At 39.4% G+C, this 17,356-nt stretch overlaps 1 protein-coding gene across 4 annotated transcripts in view; it reads left to right on the top strand.

Annotated features, from left to right (window-relative positions):
• The window catches only part of il17rel (interleukin 17 receptor E like), a 68,679-nt gene that overhangs the window by 10,649 nt on the left and 40,674 nt on the right, over positions 1 to 17,356 (top strand). For all 4 annotated transcript variants that reach the window (XM_062982274.1, XM_062982273.1, XM_062982272.1 and 1 more), the window contains exons 2-3: positions 15,022 to 15,049; positions 17,185 to 17,334. In XM_062982274.1, the coding sequence (XP_062838344.1) occupies positions 15,022 to 15,049; positions 17,185 to 17,334 (178 nt within the window). The remainder of the gene's footprint in view (positions 1 to 15,021; positions 15,050 to 17,184; positions 17,335 to 17,356) is intronic.

Raw genomic sequence — 17,356 nt, 5'->3', positions numbered from 1 at the left:
ATCAATGGTTTTGTCAGCTTCCTTGCACAGTCTGTATTTTGGATCATCCACTGATTTTTCAATCTTGGCCTTAATTGCATTTGTTCTGATGGCTTGCTCCTGGGCTGCAAGGATCAGGCCTTCTGTGTCCTTCTTCAGTGTCCCATTTGTGAGCCATAGCCAGGTCTTCTACTTATCAGCTTTTCCTTCAATTTTGTCAAGGGACTTTCCATGCAATGCTTTATTGTGTCAGCTGTCAGCTCTAGTTTGTAGTGCGGTTTTCTTGTACAGATTTTTTTGTCTGCTGTGCTTTGAGGAGTTTCTGATTTTTTACTTCAATCAAAGCAGGTTCATAATAATAATAATAATAATAATAATAATAATAATTTGCTGTGGCTGAAATTTTATCTTTTTTTCTAGTCGCAATACAGCAGGCTTAGGGCAATCCATTTACAGTCTTCATCAGTAAACTGATAACTTTTTCAGTTTTTCATCTTGTTGATATCTTTATTGCATTCTAGACGAAAGTCAGTGAGGGGTGATCATTCATGACCTTTTGCTTAATAGATGTAATTATGAAGACCTCCAGGAAGTGAAAGAAGGATGTACATTCTCATTGATAATTTGAGATGGTACATACCTTAAAGAACCCCTCCAGGCTCCCCGACACATATTTACTACAGTCATACTTTGCTAATGACCTAAAACTGTCTTACTCAAAGGAAAAATATGCATGCTTTCTCTTTCTTGTGTGCTGCTTTAAGTCACAAATGTTCTTGGGGAAAAATGAGTTCTTGAAGTTGTCCTTACTTGTCTACATATTTTCAAGAAATTTGAATCAGCAGGGTACAAAGTGTCTGTATAGTCATTATCTTTTCTTAGAGGAAGTAACCTTTGCAATTCATCGAGGTTTAGTGAGAACCACTTTGACTCTCATTTCCCCCTTTTCATCTTGAAGGGCTGAAGCTTCTTTAAATTTTCCCCCAACTTCTTCCTCATTTTGGATGTAGTCTAATGATTTTTCTCTTTACTAGTTGAGCCACTAAAGCAGTGTACATATAAAGCAATAAATTAACCACGAATAATCAGGAGTAAATGATTTGGACAATCTTATTGAAGTATAAACTCCTCTTTCCAAAATAGCATGCAAGAACATACATTTTCCCCAATCAACCAAAAAATCTTAGTTTTTTTATGACTGACAGAAAGTGTACAGTATGTACACACAAAACACAGCTTACAGTTTCTCTGTCTAAGAAATGGTGAAACCATGCCAAGTTTTTGGTCTAAAGTTAAAATGAATTAACCAAGATGCTGAACTCAATGTTCATATTAAGATAGTTTTTATCTGACCCATGGCAGGCAGTGGCTTCCATTTCAGCAGGGCAATGGTACTGCTCCAGGTCCTGTTTTCAAAAGAGGTTCAGCATTTGGATAGCTCCTTGAAGTACAGACTAAAACCCAAAATAGAATCACACACCTATTGACAAATTGAGAAATCACCAGCCACTTGGTAGACAAAGTGCCTCTATTCATTTTTATGGTGGCAAATCTACATAAGATTCATCTGAAAATTTATGAACAGATTTCAACTACTTCACTATAATTTATATTATATTTTATATTTATATTATATTTTCTTTTATTGTATTGTTTAATGCGTTATGATTTGTTGTTTTATATTGTATTGTTCTGGGCATGGCCCCATGTAAGCTGCCCCGAGTACCCGTTGGGGAGATGGTGGCGGGGTATAAATAAAGTTTATTATTATTATTATTATTATTATTATTATTATTATTATTATTATTATTAATGGTGTGTTTCTTCCTGATGAATTTATATAGTTTTTAATATAATCACCTTACATGGAATTCCGGAGAACTATAACCTTTGAACTACTTGGAGGACTGTCCAAAATCCTTGTTGCTGCTGCTGCTCTCCTCCTTGAAAGTGGAGTTTTTCCAGGATGGCCCAACACATTTAGTTGCCTCAGGCAAAGGACAATGTAATACCTTTCAATATTAAAGCACTATATGGACTTATAGTAAAATCTTACTATATCTTAAAATCTTAATATCTTTCAACTAAGGGCAGCAAGCTAGTTTGGGAGGCTAATACAAGTTGAGTCTCTCCCTATATATTCTGTATCACTTCTTATCCCTGAGCAGACAGTTTCCTGAGCCAGCTTCTCCACTTTGCCTAATAATATGGCTGGCCCTGGAATTTCTAATGAACATCTTAACATACAGTGTAAAAAAAGGGTAAAGAAGTGTGTGCTGAGTAGTGTTACTCTGTATAAATTATGTCACTGTCTTCAGACCTTTCTCCCTTAAGCTGCTGTATGGACTAATGAAGTTTTCAATGTGGGAAACCAAGACATTTGCTAAATTGGTTTGTGGAGATAAGCCCTACTCAAGTGTTTAGTTATCTACTAAACGCTTGAGTAGTCCTCCCTGCTCAGCCATCAATCTTATGTGTAGAGTAACAGTGTGAAGAGCCTCTGAATGCAGGCTCTCCACATAATTCCATTTGCATGGTGAGCCTCCAAGGGCACTTCCAGACAGCAATTTAATGTGGAAAAAACTTACTGCTCCTCCAGCAGGTCTCCTGGCACACAGAAATGTGGCGCAGCTGACTTGTAACCAGCTGCAATAAATCACTACTGACCGAGAGGTCATGAGTTCGAACCCGGGTTGGGTTAAGCCCCCGACCATTAAATAGCCCGGCTTGCTGATGACTTATGCAGCCCCGAAAGACAGTTGCATCTGTCAAGTAGGGAAATTTAGGTACGCTTTATGCGGGAGGATAATTTAACTAATTTACAACATCATAAAGCTGCCAGCAAAACACGAGGAAAGGAATGAGGAAGTACAGCCACTAGTGGCCGGTGAAGCAACAGCTCCCCCTGTGGCCGGAATCGTGAAGCTGGAAAAAAAAGTTAAATGCCTCTGTGTCTGTCTATACTGTATGTTGTTTGTCTGTTGGCATTGAATGTTTGCCATATATGTGTTCATTGTAATCCGCCCTGAGTTCCCTTCGGGGTGAGAAGGGCGGAATATAAACACTGTAAATAAATAAAGTAAATAAATTTGAGGAGTGGGGGGAGGAGCAATTTTCTTCCTCAGTCTTCCCTGGCTCTTAGTCATTTCTATGCACCAGGAGGCCTGCTGGAGGTGTGGCATGGCAACCTAGTAAGTTTTTTCTTTTAAGGGCTTTTTTGCGGGGAAGGAGTGGGTGCCCTCAGTTCTCTGAGCTCATAGAGCCCAAAACACCGAGATGGGATGTGGGGACTGACCCTGGGGACTGCGGAAGCCGTCCAGGGGGTCAGTACCCACATATACCCATTAGACCCAGGCCTTTCAGGAAGGGCTGGGTCTAATCTATATATATAAAAGGGTAATGAAATTTTGGACTAGGACAAAACAACAAAACTACACATACCAGAAACACTAAACTTTGCAGCACAACCCCTCATCCATGCCTCTACGTTCATACAACAAAAAGAAAAGAAAAATAAAGTCCTAATTAGAGGGAGAGGAATGATGGTTTTTATCCAATTACTGCCAGTTAGAAGGCTAGGCTCCGCCCACTTGGTCTCCTTGCAACCCACTCAGCCCAGGGGACAGGCAGAGTTAGGCCTCACTTAGGCCTCTTCCACACTGCCTATAAAATACAGATTATCTTATTTTAACTGGATTATATGGCAGTGTAGACTCAAGGCCCTTCCACACAGCTATATAACCCATTTATAATGGACTTAATGTCAGGGGAAAACCTTTACCCTTTACCTTAACTACCACCAATTCCTCAATACTTTATTTCCCATACCACCATACCACAGCAACATGTGACCAGGCACAGCTAGTGGGTTATAAAATTAATCTTCTTTTATCAGAGGCGCCATTTGAATGCCTCCAGTAAAGGGCCCGTAGAAGTACTCTTTTTCAGACAGTTTCCATATATAGGGCAAGCAGCCATAGAAGAGGTAGGGTTTGAATGATCCCTTGTTTGTGTACTGATTTAAACTGGATAATCAAACATTTGGCATCAGTAATATAGTCTGTTATGCCTAATGTATTGGAATCCTGATCAAAGTCATTGAATCCTATCTAGGAATAGAAAAGATTAATTTGGGTACAACGGGAAGGGAAGCAGGTTAGTCCCACCCTCTTCACATAGGAAGTAATAGAGAGTTTATGCTATGTATGGAGTCTCTCCACATGATCCAGAATTTAGAAAGGAATTTTGATCACGTGAAGAGGCTACATATACCATAAAGACTTCTTTTCTGAATTTTTCTCTCCTTGTGAAGGGAGAGACAGTGACTAGGGGCACATCCAGACAGCCCCTTAAAAGTGGGAGCTCCCGCATTTTCATGTGGGGTGTCCAAATGACACGCCACGTAAAAGCGAATGCATTCGGCACGAAACAGGAAAGCCCTGCTTTCCGCTGAATTAATTTGATACTGGAAAACCCGGGTCAAATCCAGTATGGCCGCTGTCTGGACTGCACCCTGGGAAGTTGTGGGACTTCTGAGTGGGCCATTTGCACAACCGTCTTGTGTTTGCCAGTCTGATCAGGTTCTGGTAGGACATGTGGACACCTCTCCCGAAAAGTATGTGCTTTCTGGGGTGTGTGTGAACTTCAACCTGGACACAATCGCATTTTTAAAACACGATTGCTCCTGGGTTAAACGTCTGTGTGGAATCACCCAAGGATGGAGCTAATGTGTTTATTTTCCCCTTATGCTTCCCACATCCATGAATGTCAGAGTACAGCTTTAAACATTTTATATTTCCTTCTAAAAATGGGAAGGTGAACCCAGTAAACTTTACCAGGTTGTATATTTTAGAATCTCTTCTTTTAAATGGTCAAAAACTTTTTAAAGACTTCACAATACTTATTACTGTAAGTGTTCCAGCCACTACTTCCTTATGTGGTTTAAGAACTGATAATAAGGAAGGGTTATATTTTACTGTGCTTTCCTTTTAAGTTTCTTCCCGGTTTGTAGGCTCCTATTTTCATGATACTTCTGTAATTTAGTAGTGGCCCAGCTATATATAACTTAAGGCTATATATAATTTTCCTTAATATTAGGTTGAGCTAAGGTGCAGTACAAAGTACTGTTTGTATTAAATAGTCACCTCAACCCTGGAAAGACTGCAATGCAGGATTTAGTGTGACTTTAAATAAAGCTGCTTGGGATCAGATCATAACATCATGTGGTTTTTAAACTTTCATGAGAAGCACCCATATTTTTTCAAAATTGATTGGCCCTTAGAGGCTGATATATATGTGTGTGTGTGTGTGTGTGTGTGTGTGTGTGTGTGTGAGGAGCAACCGGAGTTGCTTCTGGAGTGAGAGAATTGGCTGTCTGCAAGGACATTGCCCATGGGATGCCTGGATGTTTTGATGTTTTACCATCCTTGTGGGAGGCTTCTCTCATGTCCCCGCATGGAGCTGGAGCTGATAGAGGGAGCTCATCCACGCTCTCCCCAGGTGGGATTCGAACCTGGCAGCCTTCAGGTCAGTAACCCAACCTTCAAGTCACAAGGCTTTTATCCTCTAGACCAGGGGTCCCCAAAATAAGGCCCGGGGGCCGGATGCAGCCCTCCAAGGTCATTTACCTGGCCCCCACCCTCAGTTTTATAATATAATATTTTTATATCAGTTTTAATAATATAATGTATTGTAGATACATATAATATTGATAATAATCTTATGTTATACAATATAATACTAATAGTAATACCATATAATAATGTTAATTATATGTTATATATTACATATTATATAATAGTATAGTGGTATAGTTCAATATAGTAATATATAATGCTAATATTGTGTTATGCTAATAATATAATATATTGTATGTACATACAGCTGCTCTGAGTCCCCTTCAGGGTGAGAAGGGTGGGATAGTAATGTAGTAAATAAATGCAGTAAATAAATAAATAATTTTAGACTTAGGCTCGACCAAAGTCTGACATGACTTGAAGGCACACAACAACAACAACAACAATCCTAATTAACTTGACTATCTCATTGGCCAGTAGCAGGCCCACACTTTCCATTGAAATCTTAATAGGTTTATGTTGGTTAAAATTGTTTTCATTTTTAAATATTGTATTCTTTCGTTGTTGTTGTTGTTGCACTACAAATAAGACATGTGCAGTATGCATAGGAATTTGTTTGTATTTTTTTTCAAATGATAATTCGGCCCCTCAACAGTCTGAAGGATTGTGGACCGGCCCTCTGCTTTAAAAGTTTGGGGACCCCTGCTCTAGACCACCAGAGGCTCCGGCTGATAATTAGCACATATGTTTAATAATATTGCATAGAATCATAGATTTGGAAGAGACAACAAGGGCCATCACGTCCAACCTCTTGCCATGGGGAACACACAATCAAAGCACTCCTGACAGATGACCACCCAGGCTCTATTAAAAAACGTCCAGGGAAGGAGACTCCACTACATTCTGAGGCAGCATAAATGGATGTAAAACATCTTTTAACATCAGGAAGTTCTTCCTAATTAGCTGAGATTTAGGTAGAATCTCTTTACCTGTAGTTTGAATCTATTGTTCTGTGTCCTAGTCTCCAGAGAAGAACAAAACAAGTTTGTGCTTCTTCAATGTGATATCCTTTCAAATATTTAAACATAGTTATCATGTCCCCTCTCAATTTAAGTATTTACCCTGTTTGGTTTATTTCTTATAATAATGGAAGGATAACAATCAAGACTTCTGGTGTTGTTGGATTGTAACCCCCAGCATTTCTCTTTGACTTGGGCTGATACGACTTGCAATCAAACATCATCTGAAGGGGTTTATGATCCCCACCTCTGATGTTGGATTATTACCCTTATTTGGTCAAGGGCTGCATCTACACCTATTGAAACAATCTAGTATAAAGAGCTCTAGAGCTGTTCTGATGCAGCCCTAGGAGTATCCCCAGAGTCCGATGGTTGTCCCCACAGTTGGCCATCCCAAGGGTACATTGGTGCAATGGCTGTTGCTGATGCTTCACTGTTAGCAAGCAGCTCCCTCTCAGAGGTTTGCTAGCAATTTTTCATTTCTGGTCACAAGGTCCAGTGCCAGAAATGACACCAGCAGGAACGAAACATCACTAGCAAGGCTCTGGAAGAGTGCTGCTCATTGGCAGCGATACAGCAATGAGTCCATTGGCAGTGTGGACTGTGCAGAAAGACTTATGCAAGATACTGTCGTTGCATTATCTAAATCTAATCTAAATCTAAATCCATAATAAAAGCAAAAACCCGTATGTGTGTATATGACACGGGTGTCTGCTCACACAGACAGCCTCCGGCCTCCACAAACAGGCTCCAGTTCCCAGTGCTGAGGAGCCACCAAGTCACTCTTTTCCACTGACATTGTGGTTACAGCGAGCGCTATGAAAATGCAGCCCAACCCCTGCCAATGTCCTCCCCAAACACTACAGCCCACCCCCCAAGGAATGCTTTCATTTGGGGACCATTTCATCCTAGATTTTGCCTTTTCCTCCACCACAGGCAGGCATCCCAGGGTTCTCCATTGGTGTGGAATTTGCATGACCCCGCCCACTGCCCTTCCCTTTCAAAGCTGTCTACAGAACAAACAGAGCAGAAGTGAGCAGGAACTACACTTCCTGGAGGAGTTTGGGGGATTGACTCCACATGGTGTAAGTTGTAGTTCACCCTGCATCCAGTCAGAGCCCTGTGACTCCTACTGGGGAATTTATAGGAGTTGTAGTTCACCTACACCCAGAACACTATGAACCCAAACAATGATGGGTCTGGACCAAACTTGTGCATACCTGATATGCCCAGATTTGAATACTGGGTGGGTGGGGGGGGGGGGGGTTGGAGGGGAATTGGCCTGGACATTTGGGAGTAGTAGGCACTGGGATTTATAGTTCATAGCAATTGAACCCTACCCATTATGGACCAGGACCAAACTTGGCACACAGAGTCCCCATAACCAATAGAACATATTGGACAAGTTTGGGGAAAAGGGAGTTATATTTCATTTTCATCCAAAGAAACAATGACCCCCACCGACAATGGACCGGGACCAAACTTTGCACAGAGAAGCTTCATGACCAACTGAACATACTGCAGGGGTTTGTGGGAATGGGCCTTGATTTTGGGAGTTGTAGTTCACCTGTATCCAAAGACCACTGAACCCAGCCAATGACAGATCTGGACCACACTTGGCACACAGACTCAACATAGCCTACTGTGGATACTGACACATGTTTTGGAACATTTGCCCCAGGAATCTGGGAGTTGTAGTCATTCACCCCCATCCAAACAGCACTGCAGCCAGGCGAAGACCAGCCAATGACAGATCTGGACCACACTTGGTACACAGACTCAAAATGGCCAACTTTGAATACTGGCAGGCTTTGGGGAGGATTGACCCATGGTTCTGGGAATTGTAGTTCACCCACTCCAAACAAAATACATAACATTCAAAGACAAATAATGCCTTTTTCAAATAACAAGGAAAGGATGTGGGATGATTGGCCATCCCAGAAGATGAAAGATGGGTGGGAATGGGTTAAGATGGTTCCTTCCACTTTCCTCCACTTTTCCCTTTCTGGTGGGATGATGTACATAAATGCTTCTAAAACCTGGAAGCATTTGGTGAATTAATAGGTTACAATGCAGAGAGAAGAGAAGAAAAATCAGTACAATCAGACACAGTTGTGTATCTCTCTCTCTCCCTCCATCTCCCTCCTCTCTCTCTCTCTCTCTCTCTCTCTCTCTCTCTCTCTCTCTCTCTCTCTCTCTCTCTTTCTCGCTCTTGCTCTCTCTCTCTATACACACACACACACACACACATGTACAGCACCCAAGTGCTTTTTTCCTATGGGACCTGGTCCAAATTTTTCACATCGGCTCCTTTCCTTACTGACATCATTATCCCTCATCCTATACATACACTCTCTTAAGCCATGAAAAAAGTTTGAATCCTGAAATTGTTCTTACACAATTTAACATTTCTGAGAAAGCACTTCTGCTGCTTTTATTTCATGACTCCTGGTTTAGGAGACCCAAAGTTTATGCAAGCTATTATGTAAATTTTAGTCATTCATCAAGGGATTATCTTGTCAGTTTCTTTATTATCTTTATTATTTTTATTCTAGTTGAGCAATGTGCCTGCAAACATCAGACTAATTAAACTATAAAACTGCATTCTTCTGAATCTTTTCATTGTTAAATGAATTTACCAAAATTCAGTTTCCTTGAAAAGCTGAACTCAATACACAAGTTAACAGCATAGTTACTTAGACCATCTTGTCCCACTGCAGAATTTTTGATTGTTGGAGCATCTTACTAGAATTACTGACAGTGTGAGAAATTCCCCAGGGCTAGTCAACTTCATTGGAAATTAGCTGCAATTGTTTCTTGTAAATCTGATTTAATAACACAAGTGAGGGTGATGTGTCTGTTTTTCCAAAAGCAAACTCAAAAAGTTTTTTTCTTATTCCTAAACTCAAAGGTTTTCTTATTCCTGGTGTAACACTTTCACAACCCAATTCTTAGATCTGTAGAATACTTGTAAAGTAGTGATTTAAAAGTTTCTTCCTCTCTCCCAGGCTCCGTTCTCACATATTTTAGGGCTGAATTGAATGTAATAGAAATGTTACAGATGCTTTGGATCCAGTGTGTCCAAAGTTGTACAGAAACTTTGACTATATGAGATTTAGAAATGTTTTTAAAAAGTTTGAAACCCTTTCAGAAGAATTAACAGAACTTGGTCTCACCATCTTATGGCTCCTTTGCATTGAAATTAATTGTCACTCTTTCCTTCTGGCCTAGGTGTAGATACAAGAACTTTTTGAAATGATAGACTTGGGGTGCATCTACAATGTTAACTTAATGCAATTTGATGGCAATTTAACTGCCATGGGTTAATGGTATGCAATGCTGGAATTTGTAGTTTGTGAGGCACCATTGATCTTTGACACAGACCTTTTTGAACTACAGCTCCCATGATTCCATGGCACTGAACCACGACAGTTCAAGTGCTGTCAAACTGCATTAATTCTGTAGTGTAAGTGTACCCACGTTACAGGGTATGCAAACTTCACAGGGTGAAAACATCAGAGGGAATAACATTTTAATGACTTCAATAATTTTTTTGTGGACTGCTTCAGCAGATTTTTTTCAATAAAAACTTCTCTGTAGTTTTATATAACCACAAAATACTTTCATAAACCCAGCTAACATTTACTATGTCAATATACTTGCAACACTAATTAACTTGTGTTGTCGAAGGCTTTCATGGCCGGGATCACAGACTAATTCAACCAGAGAAATCAGCCATAGCAGAGCATTTGATGAACCAGCCTGGACACAGAATATTATTTGAGAACACAAAAATGCTGGACCACTCCAACAACTATCATGTCAGACTACACAGAGAAGCCATTGAAATCCACAAGCATGTGGACAATTTCAACAGAAAGGAAGAAACCAAGAAAATGAACAAAATCTGGCTACCAGTATTACAAAACTACAAAATCAAAACAGTAGATGGGAACCAAAACTCTGAGGGCTTGACTGACAAAGGATGCCCCCAGGCAAGAGACAAAAACATCTCCAGTGCTGATTAGGGTGATTAACTGAAACATTAATGCTGGCTCCCAGTGACAAAGGACCCTTGCCACACCCCAGACTCTACACAGATATATATATTCTTTCCTTTCCTTACTTAGTTTATCCATACCTCACAACCTCTGAGGATGCCTGCCATAGATGTGGGTGAAACGTCAGGAGAGAATGCTTCTGGAACATGGCTACACAGCCTGAAAGACATACAACAACCCACTAATTAACTTTCTGAACTTTTTAACTGAGACGTGATCTGTCAGGGATGTCATTATTCCCTATCTACAATGTCTCTTCAGATCTCGTAATTTCATCTGGATGCACTACATATAGTCTTTGTTACTGCTGTTTTTTTATACAGTAGACTCTCACTTATCCAACATAAACGGGCCGGCAGAATGTTGGATAAGCGAATATGTTGGATAATAAGGAGAGATTAAGGAAAAGCCTATTACACATCAAATTAGGTTATGATTTTACAAATTAAGCACCAAAACATCATGTTTAACTACAAATTTGACAGAAAAAGTAGTTCAATACGCAGTAATGCTAAGTAGTAATTACTGTATTTATGAATTTAGCATCAAAATATCACGATGTATTGAAAACATAGACTACAAAAATGCATTGGATAATCCAGAACGTTGGATAAGCGAGTGTTGGATAAATGAGACTCTACTGTAGTTACAATTTTTTTGATATTTTAATGCAAAATTGTAGTATAGTCTGATATGGGACGAGGTCCATAGGAATCACTCCATCAGTTATGCAATGATAATGGGGACTGTAACCCAGGTTAGATTCCTCTGTATTTCAAGATTCTTTTGGATGTCTGGGTTCCAGTAAAATGTGCATCGCTTTCCAAAGAGCCCTGTGTAAATATTATAAATATGAAATAAAAATTAAATGGTGCTTGAAGTACACATGTCAACGATGTGTGGTTTGAAGATAATTTAGTTTTACTCATAAGCAAATATTTTGAGTACTGACACAGGGTCTAGGAAACAATAGAACCAAGCAACTTCCTTCTTCTGTTCCAGGAAATGGAATCTGATTTTGCAAACCACGTGGGAATTCAGTTTATGATTCTGTTGACATTTTGCTGCTCAGTATCAAACTGTCATGTACCTGCATGTGTCCTCATGTGCAGCCAATTCTTTTTTTTTTGTCAAAAAAACCCCTTTGTACTTCTATCTACAAACAAGAGAGAAAAAGAGGAAAGGGAAAAAAAAAAGGGGGGGGGGGGGGAAGCAAAGGGCAAGATAAGTTTATTGATGTACTGGGACTTTTTCCCAAGTCTTGACTCTTCAGTCCAAAGGACTCCTTTGTCATTGACATACAAACGGTCAAAGTATAAAAATAACTAGCAATATATATATACACACACACACACACACACACACACACACACACACACACAGTAAAACAGCAGCAAATGTACTAGCAATAAAATGAGCCCAGCAAAGAAGCACTGATAAAATAGAAAGAATAAATGGATATGAAAGTTCCTGCCGGTAGTAAAGTATTGTGGGTACAGAACAGTCCCAGACAAACATCTTTGGAGAGGACATTGATGTAGCTGAGTAGTACAAGTGAGCTGCCACTTCTCTTTTCTCTGAAATCAACCAGTCTGGGAGAAAAATCGTAAAAATATCAGCTTGCACCCAGGATTTGCCTTCTGTCATTGGAGAGTTGGGGAAAGTGAGATCTGTGGATGACATGAGGCCTTTGGGACTGAATCTTGCAGTGTCTAAACTCACCAGAATATCCTGATACCCTCAACTCTCTGCCCTTAAAAAAACTGAAACTAGCCAGGTGCAAATTGACTCAGAAAAGGAGGACAGTTCTCAGTCTGATAGCAAGCAGGCAGACGCTAATGAGCAAGTTGACCTTGGTGAAACAGAATCTCTAGATCGAGCTGACTGTTTGGAATGCAGGGTTCGAAGGAGTGTGAGAATAGCAAATAAGAAGGAGTTTAGAAGCCAAAGAAATGCTTTCATGCTTTGCAAAGGGCATTAAAACAGTGTGTTGGGAGACAAATCTTTGTCAAAGCAACTTTTTGCTCAAGCCAAGAAGCAAGCTCTCATTTTCCTGGATTACCTTGCAGCCTTTGTGTGTTCATGTTCATGGGACATTTTCATGCTCTAATGGGACTTTGTTTATTCCTTATGATTTCTTGGATTATTCTCTAAAGCCTTGTTTTGAAACGATCTTTTGGAACTTACTTTTGCTTTTAAAGAACTATTTATTTTCTATTTCCTAATAAACTACAAAAGACTTCAACCTGTGTGCAGCCTGGTGAATATAGCAAGGTGAAACTAACCTGAGGTGCAACAATTTTTGATTTTCCCACAGAACCTTAACTCTGTCCCTAAGTATTCTGAACCCACAAAGTTCTTCCCTCTTTTCTCTACTTCTATTGCCTGAGTGTTTTGTATAATGTAGTAGGTTTGAAAATACAGGCACTCCTCAAGTTACAAACAAGATAGGTTTTATAGATTTGCTTTTAAGTTTAATTTGTATATAAGTCAAAACAAGAACATTTTAAAGTGTAACTTCAGACACACACACACACACACACAGAGTGATTCCTTCACTTAAGAGTTTAATTTGTTCTTTGATTGAGCTCTTAACTCAAATGCTGTTATCTCAGAGTGAAGGAAAAACATTTCCCATCCACTTTACCCATTCTATGCATGATTTTATACATGCATACCATGTTGCCTCTAACTCATCTTTTCTCTAACCAGCACCAAATATTGGAACCTTTTTTCCACAGGTGACCTACTCTAGCTCTTCTCATCATTTTGATCATCTTGTTTTGTACTTTTTTCAGCTCTGCAATGTCTCCTTTGAAGTGTGCTTATTCCAAGTAGTTGCTCCTTTGATTTCTAGAAGGCTTAGTACAATATTAGGCAGTTTCAAAGGCATTTTGTTAATCACAAATTTGCCTGTTGGTTAAGTGATTACAGCGATTGCACATTTTATTGAGCTACAGACCACAATTTCAAAACATCTTTCTTAGTCATTTACTGTGAGCTGATTACCTCAATGTTTATCTGAAATTAGTTGCCCAACTTTGCCATTGGGCATTACTGGGCTACGCTACAAATAACAGGCAGGATTGAAATATCCTTAAAAGAATAAAATGACTAAAATAAAAAATTGACTAGTAGTGTAAATCTTACTACCTTATTCTAACCGAATGGTATTGTGACTTCAAATTTCATCTATGTTGGGTTTTGGTGAATGTGAACAGGATAAGCCTGTACCAAGAGTAAACGCAACATATTTCTCACACCCACACTCTTCTGTCTTCTATTGGCCCATTTTAGATATATACAACCCAACACAAAGTTAGGTGTACTTAAATCATTGGTTCCCAACCATTTTTTGACCAGGGACCACTTTGACCAGGAACCACTTGACCAGGGACCACTTTGACCAGGGATCACTCTCCAACATTAGTACCAAAAGGGTTACAAATCAGTTTTTGGTCAACTTTAGATTTGGTTTAGTTATTTGGGTTTCTGATTCAAAAATTGCATTGGATAGACCACATCAGCTCTAATTTCTGATATAGAACATATGCCATCCAGTAGTCATCATTTACTCACCCACAGAAAACCATATTTAATAATCTAGATCTGATGTGGTCTAGCCAATGCAATTTTTTGAATCAGCTCCCCAAATAATTTGTTCCTTGAACCAAGGTGTTCCTGCTTCAAGGCGCCACATAGAATGGCTCCACTCAGGGGAAGGGAAGAGGAGGAGGAGGAGGAGAAGCAGCAGTCAGGAGGTTTGTTGTCACACACTTCGTGGGTAGTCATCCTCTCCTCTCCTGACATTCCCATTGCCTCGGCACTATAAAAGGGTTTTGCAAAACCAGTTGCTCTCATTGCAACAGTGTAGCAAGGGTGAAGCCACGGACCATATTTTAGTTCTTGGGGACCACTGGTGGTCCACGGACCACTGGTTGGGAACCATTGTCTAAAATGAACAGAACAATTGGCACCTTGTGGCGGTTTTGATACCAGAAACAGAATTCTGGATTATCTGTTCTAAAAGAACAGATCATTCAGTTGCTTTGAATGTGATTTTCCTGATTCTTGGCAGGTGGGGTTGGACTTGATGACCCATGAGGTCCCTTCCAACTCTATGGTTCTATGGTTCTATGATTCTAACATCATATGCAATGATGACTATCCTATGTGTCTGACTTGAAAGGATTATAAATATATATTTACATCTGTGTATATATTTAATACATGAAAGACTAATCCTTTACTAGTCTGGACTTCTAGTGTGATCTCCCTACAGCTGGCATGTGATGATTGTTTACTAATTTGAACTCTTTTTGAAAAGCTTGTCTTTTATGCCAGAGATGTAACATTCTAATTAACACTCTTATAATTTCCCCCCAGGGATTTCTTTGCAAAATTCAACCTGCTTGTAAGTACAACTATTTTATTGTTTTTAGAATTGTTAAGATGTTCATACTGGCAAATCTTTCAACAATGGGTTAGCTTTGTTAAAAGCATTGGTGGTGGACAAGGCAGAGAAAATTTGAGTCATTTTTCTCCCTTCTGTTCTGCCAGTTGGCTGCACTAGAGTGTTTCAGGTGTACCAGAATTGATGTACTGTTGTTACTGAATGCTATTTTGGTTGATTTTTGCCTATTTTATGGTAGGGAGATAGTGGTTATCAAAACAAACTGCTGCATTTCTAGGTAATTTCAGGATTTCTTTTGGTTAGTTTTGGGAGACATAAAATAACCCAACAACTGTTCCAGAACTAAAATTATTGCATAGGGACAGGACATGTCACTCTAAGCTTTGGGGGATTGAGAAAAGTAAACTCCATCATTTGTAGGATTTTTGTTGGGGGAATGCCCAGAAATGGGGGGGATTATGGTTTGGTGAGATTTCAAGGGTGGCCCATGGGACTCCTAAATGACTCCCTGGTTTAAAACTTTGTCAGAAAAGCAAACCTCCTCGATGTGTAGTGTCATGTGAAATCAGGACAGAGGGGCAGAAATATTTGTGTACACTGAATAATTAGTAATCTGGTTACTTTGAAAGATTGTGGTGCCCCCTGGTGTATGCTGCTATTCAGCTTTGCAGAAGTTCTGCCACTTGGAAATTAGAATTTGAGATCTAGAAAAGGCCCAAATAAATATTCTTTGAATCTGATATTGATAAAAAGAATCATAACATCAATATGTAGCACTGATTTGGTTTTCTCATAAGATAAGATATCTGGGAACATTTCTGAACTGACTCAGAAGAAAGGACTCAACCAGCCATGGCTAAAATATCACATTGCATAATGTGGTCTAAACATAGTTTACAGTCTTGGGACTTCATCACATGGGGAAAAAACCCATCCTAGGATGCTGCCAAGACATTGCCAGGACAGAGCCCACCAGAGCCCATCATATGGCTTCTTCCAACGGGGCTCTGTCCCAATTCTGTGCATGCTGCATCTTGGCAGAATCCTACCTGTGTCCTCATAGACCAAGTTGGAGGCAGAAAGGAAATGGCATATAATGGTAAGGTGGCTATGCAGGGCATGGCCCAATGGTTTCCCCCACTGCCGCATGGATTCCCTTGCTGTCCTCTGACTTAAAGAACTTCATGTGATAATATAATAATAATAATAATAATAATAATAATAATAATAATAATAATAATAATGTTTTTGTACCCCGCCTCCATCTGCTCGGGGGGACTCGGGGCGGTTTACATGGGACTAAAGCCCGGGCAAAAACAGAACAAACATAGAATGACATCAAATAACAAAAAAACCCACGCTCAAATGAAAATTAAAAATAACATGAAATAAAATCACAAACATTAGTAAAACACAAGTTAAAACACAGCAATAAAGTCATAAAAGTGAACTGGGCAAAAGTGCGCTAAGTGAGTTTTGTAAACATGAGGAAGTTAAAAGTGCTATAGGTGATGAGGTCCTTGGTAAAGAATGAATGTTTTCTGTTTTAAGCAAAGCAATTTACTACCAAATGGTTACATTTAAATGCTCCACTTCACGCTGCATAAAAGTGAACAACAAAGAAATTAGGCATCAAGTTTTAAAATTTGTTGCTTTTGCACAGAACATGTTCATTCAAAGTCTACGTACTTAGAAGCCATCACATGTTTTCATAAAATTTTGTATTTTTGAATGTTTTGAATGCTTAAGCTCTTTTAAATGCAGTTGTCTCTCCACATTTGGAGGGTTAAATAGTTGTGGATTTAATTATTTTTGGATTGCTGTATTTACCATTACTTCAGCTGCTGCCCTACATGCAACTGAAACAAAAGTCTTCTAGGCATTTGTAGAGCCTCAGGGATGATTCTATGGTCAGAAGAGAACCATAAAATCACACTGGGGGACATGTGAATGCCTATAAAAGTGTTCACTCAGATAAAAAAATGTGTTTGCAATTTCTATTTATATTCACACACTTCCTATTTTCATGGGGACACTACACCCTAGCCCCAGCAAATGTGGAGGGACTATTGAATTTCCTCATTATCTGAATTTATTTTTAAAACATTTTATGTTTCTTTTTAAAATATCCACAGCTAGTATTTTGAATAGTTTCTGCCATGATGCTCCTGCCTCTTTGCCTCCGATTCCCCTGAGAGGCATGAAGCTTGAGACTGTCATGAATTGTGCTGAACAAATTGACTGTTCACTTCACTTAAGTGTTAAGGGAACACTGCATCTTGATGGTAAGTCAAAACTCTCTGTGGG

Source organism: Anolis carolinensis, chromosome 5 (assembly GCF_035594765.1).
Source record: "Anolis carolinensis isolate JA03-04 chromosome 5, rAnoCar3.1.pri, whole genome shotgun sequence".
NCBI classification, from domain to species: Eukaryota; Metazoa; Chordata; class Lepidosauria; order Squamata; family Dactyloidae; genus Anolis; species Anolis carolinensis.
This window is presented reverse-complemented; position numbering and strand designations above follow the sequence as displayed.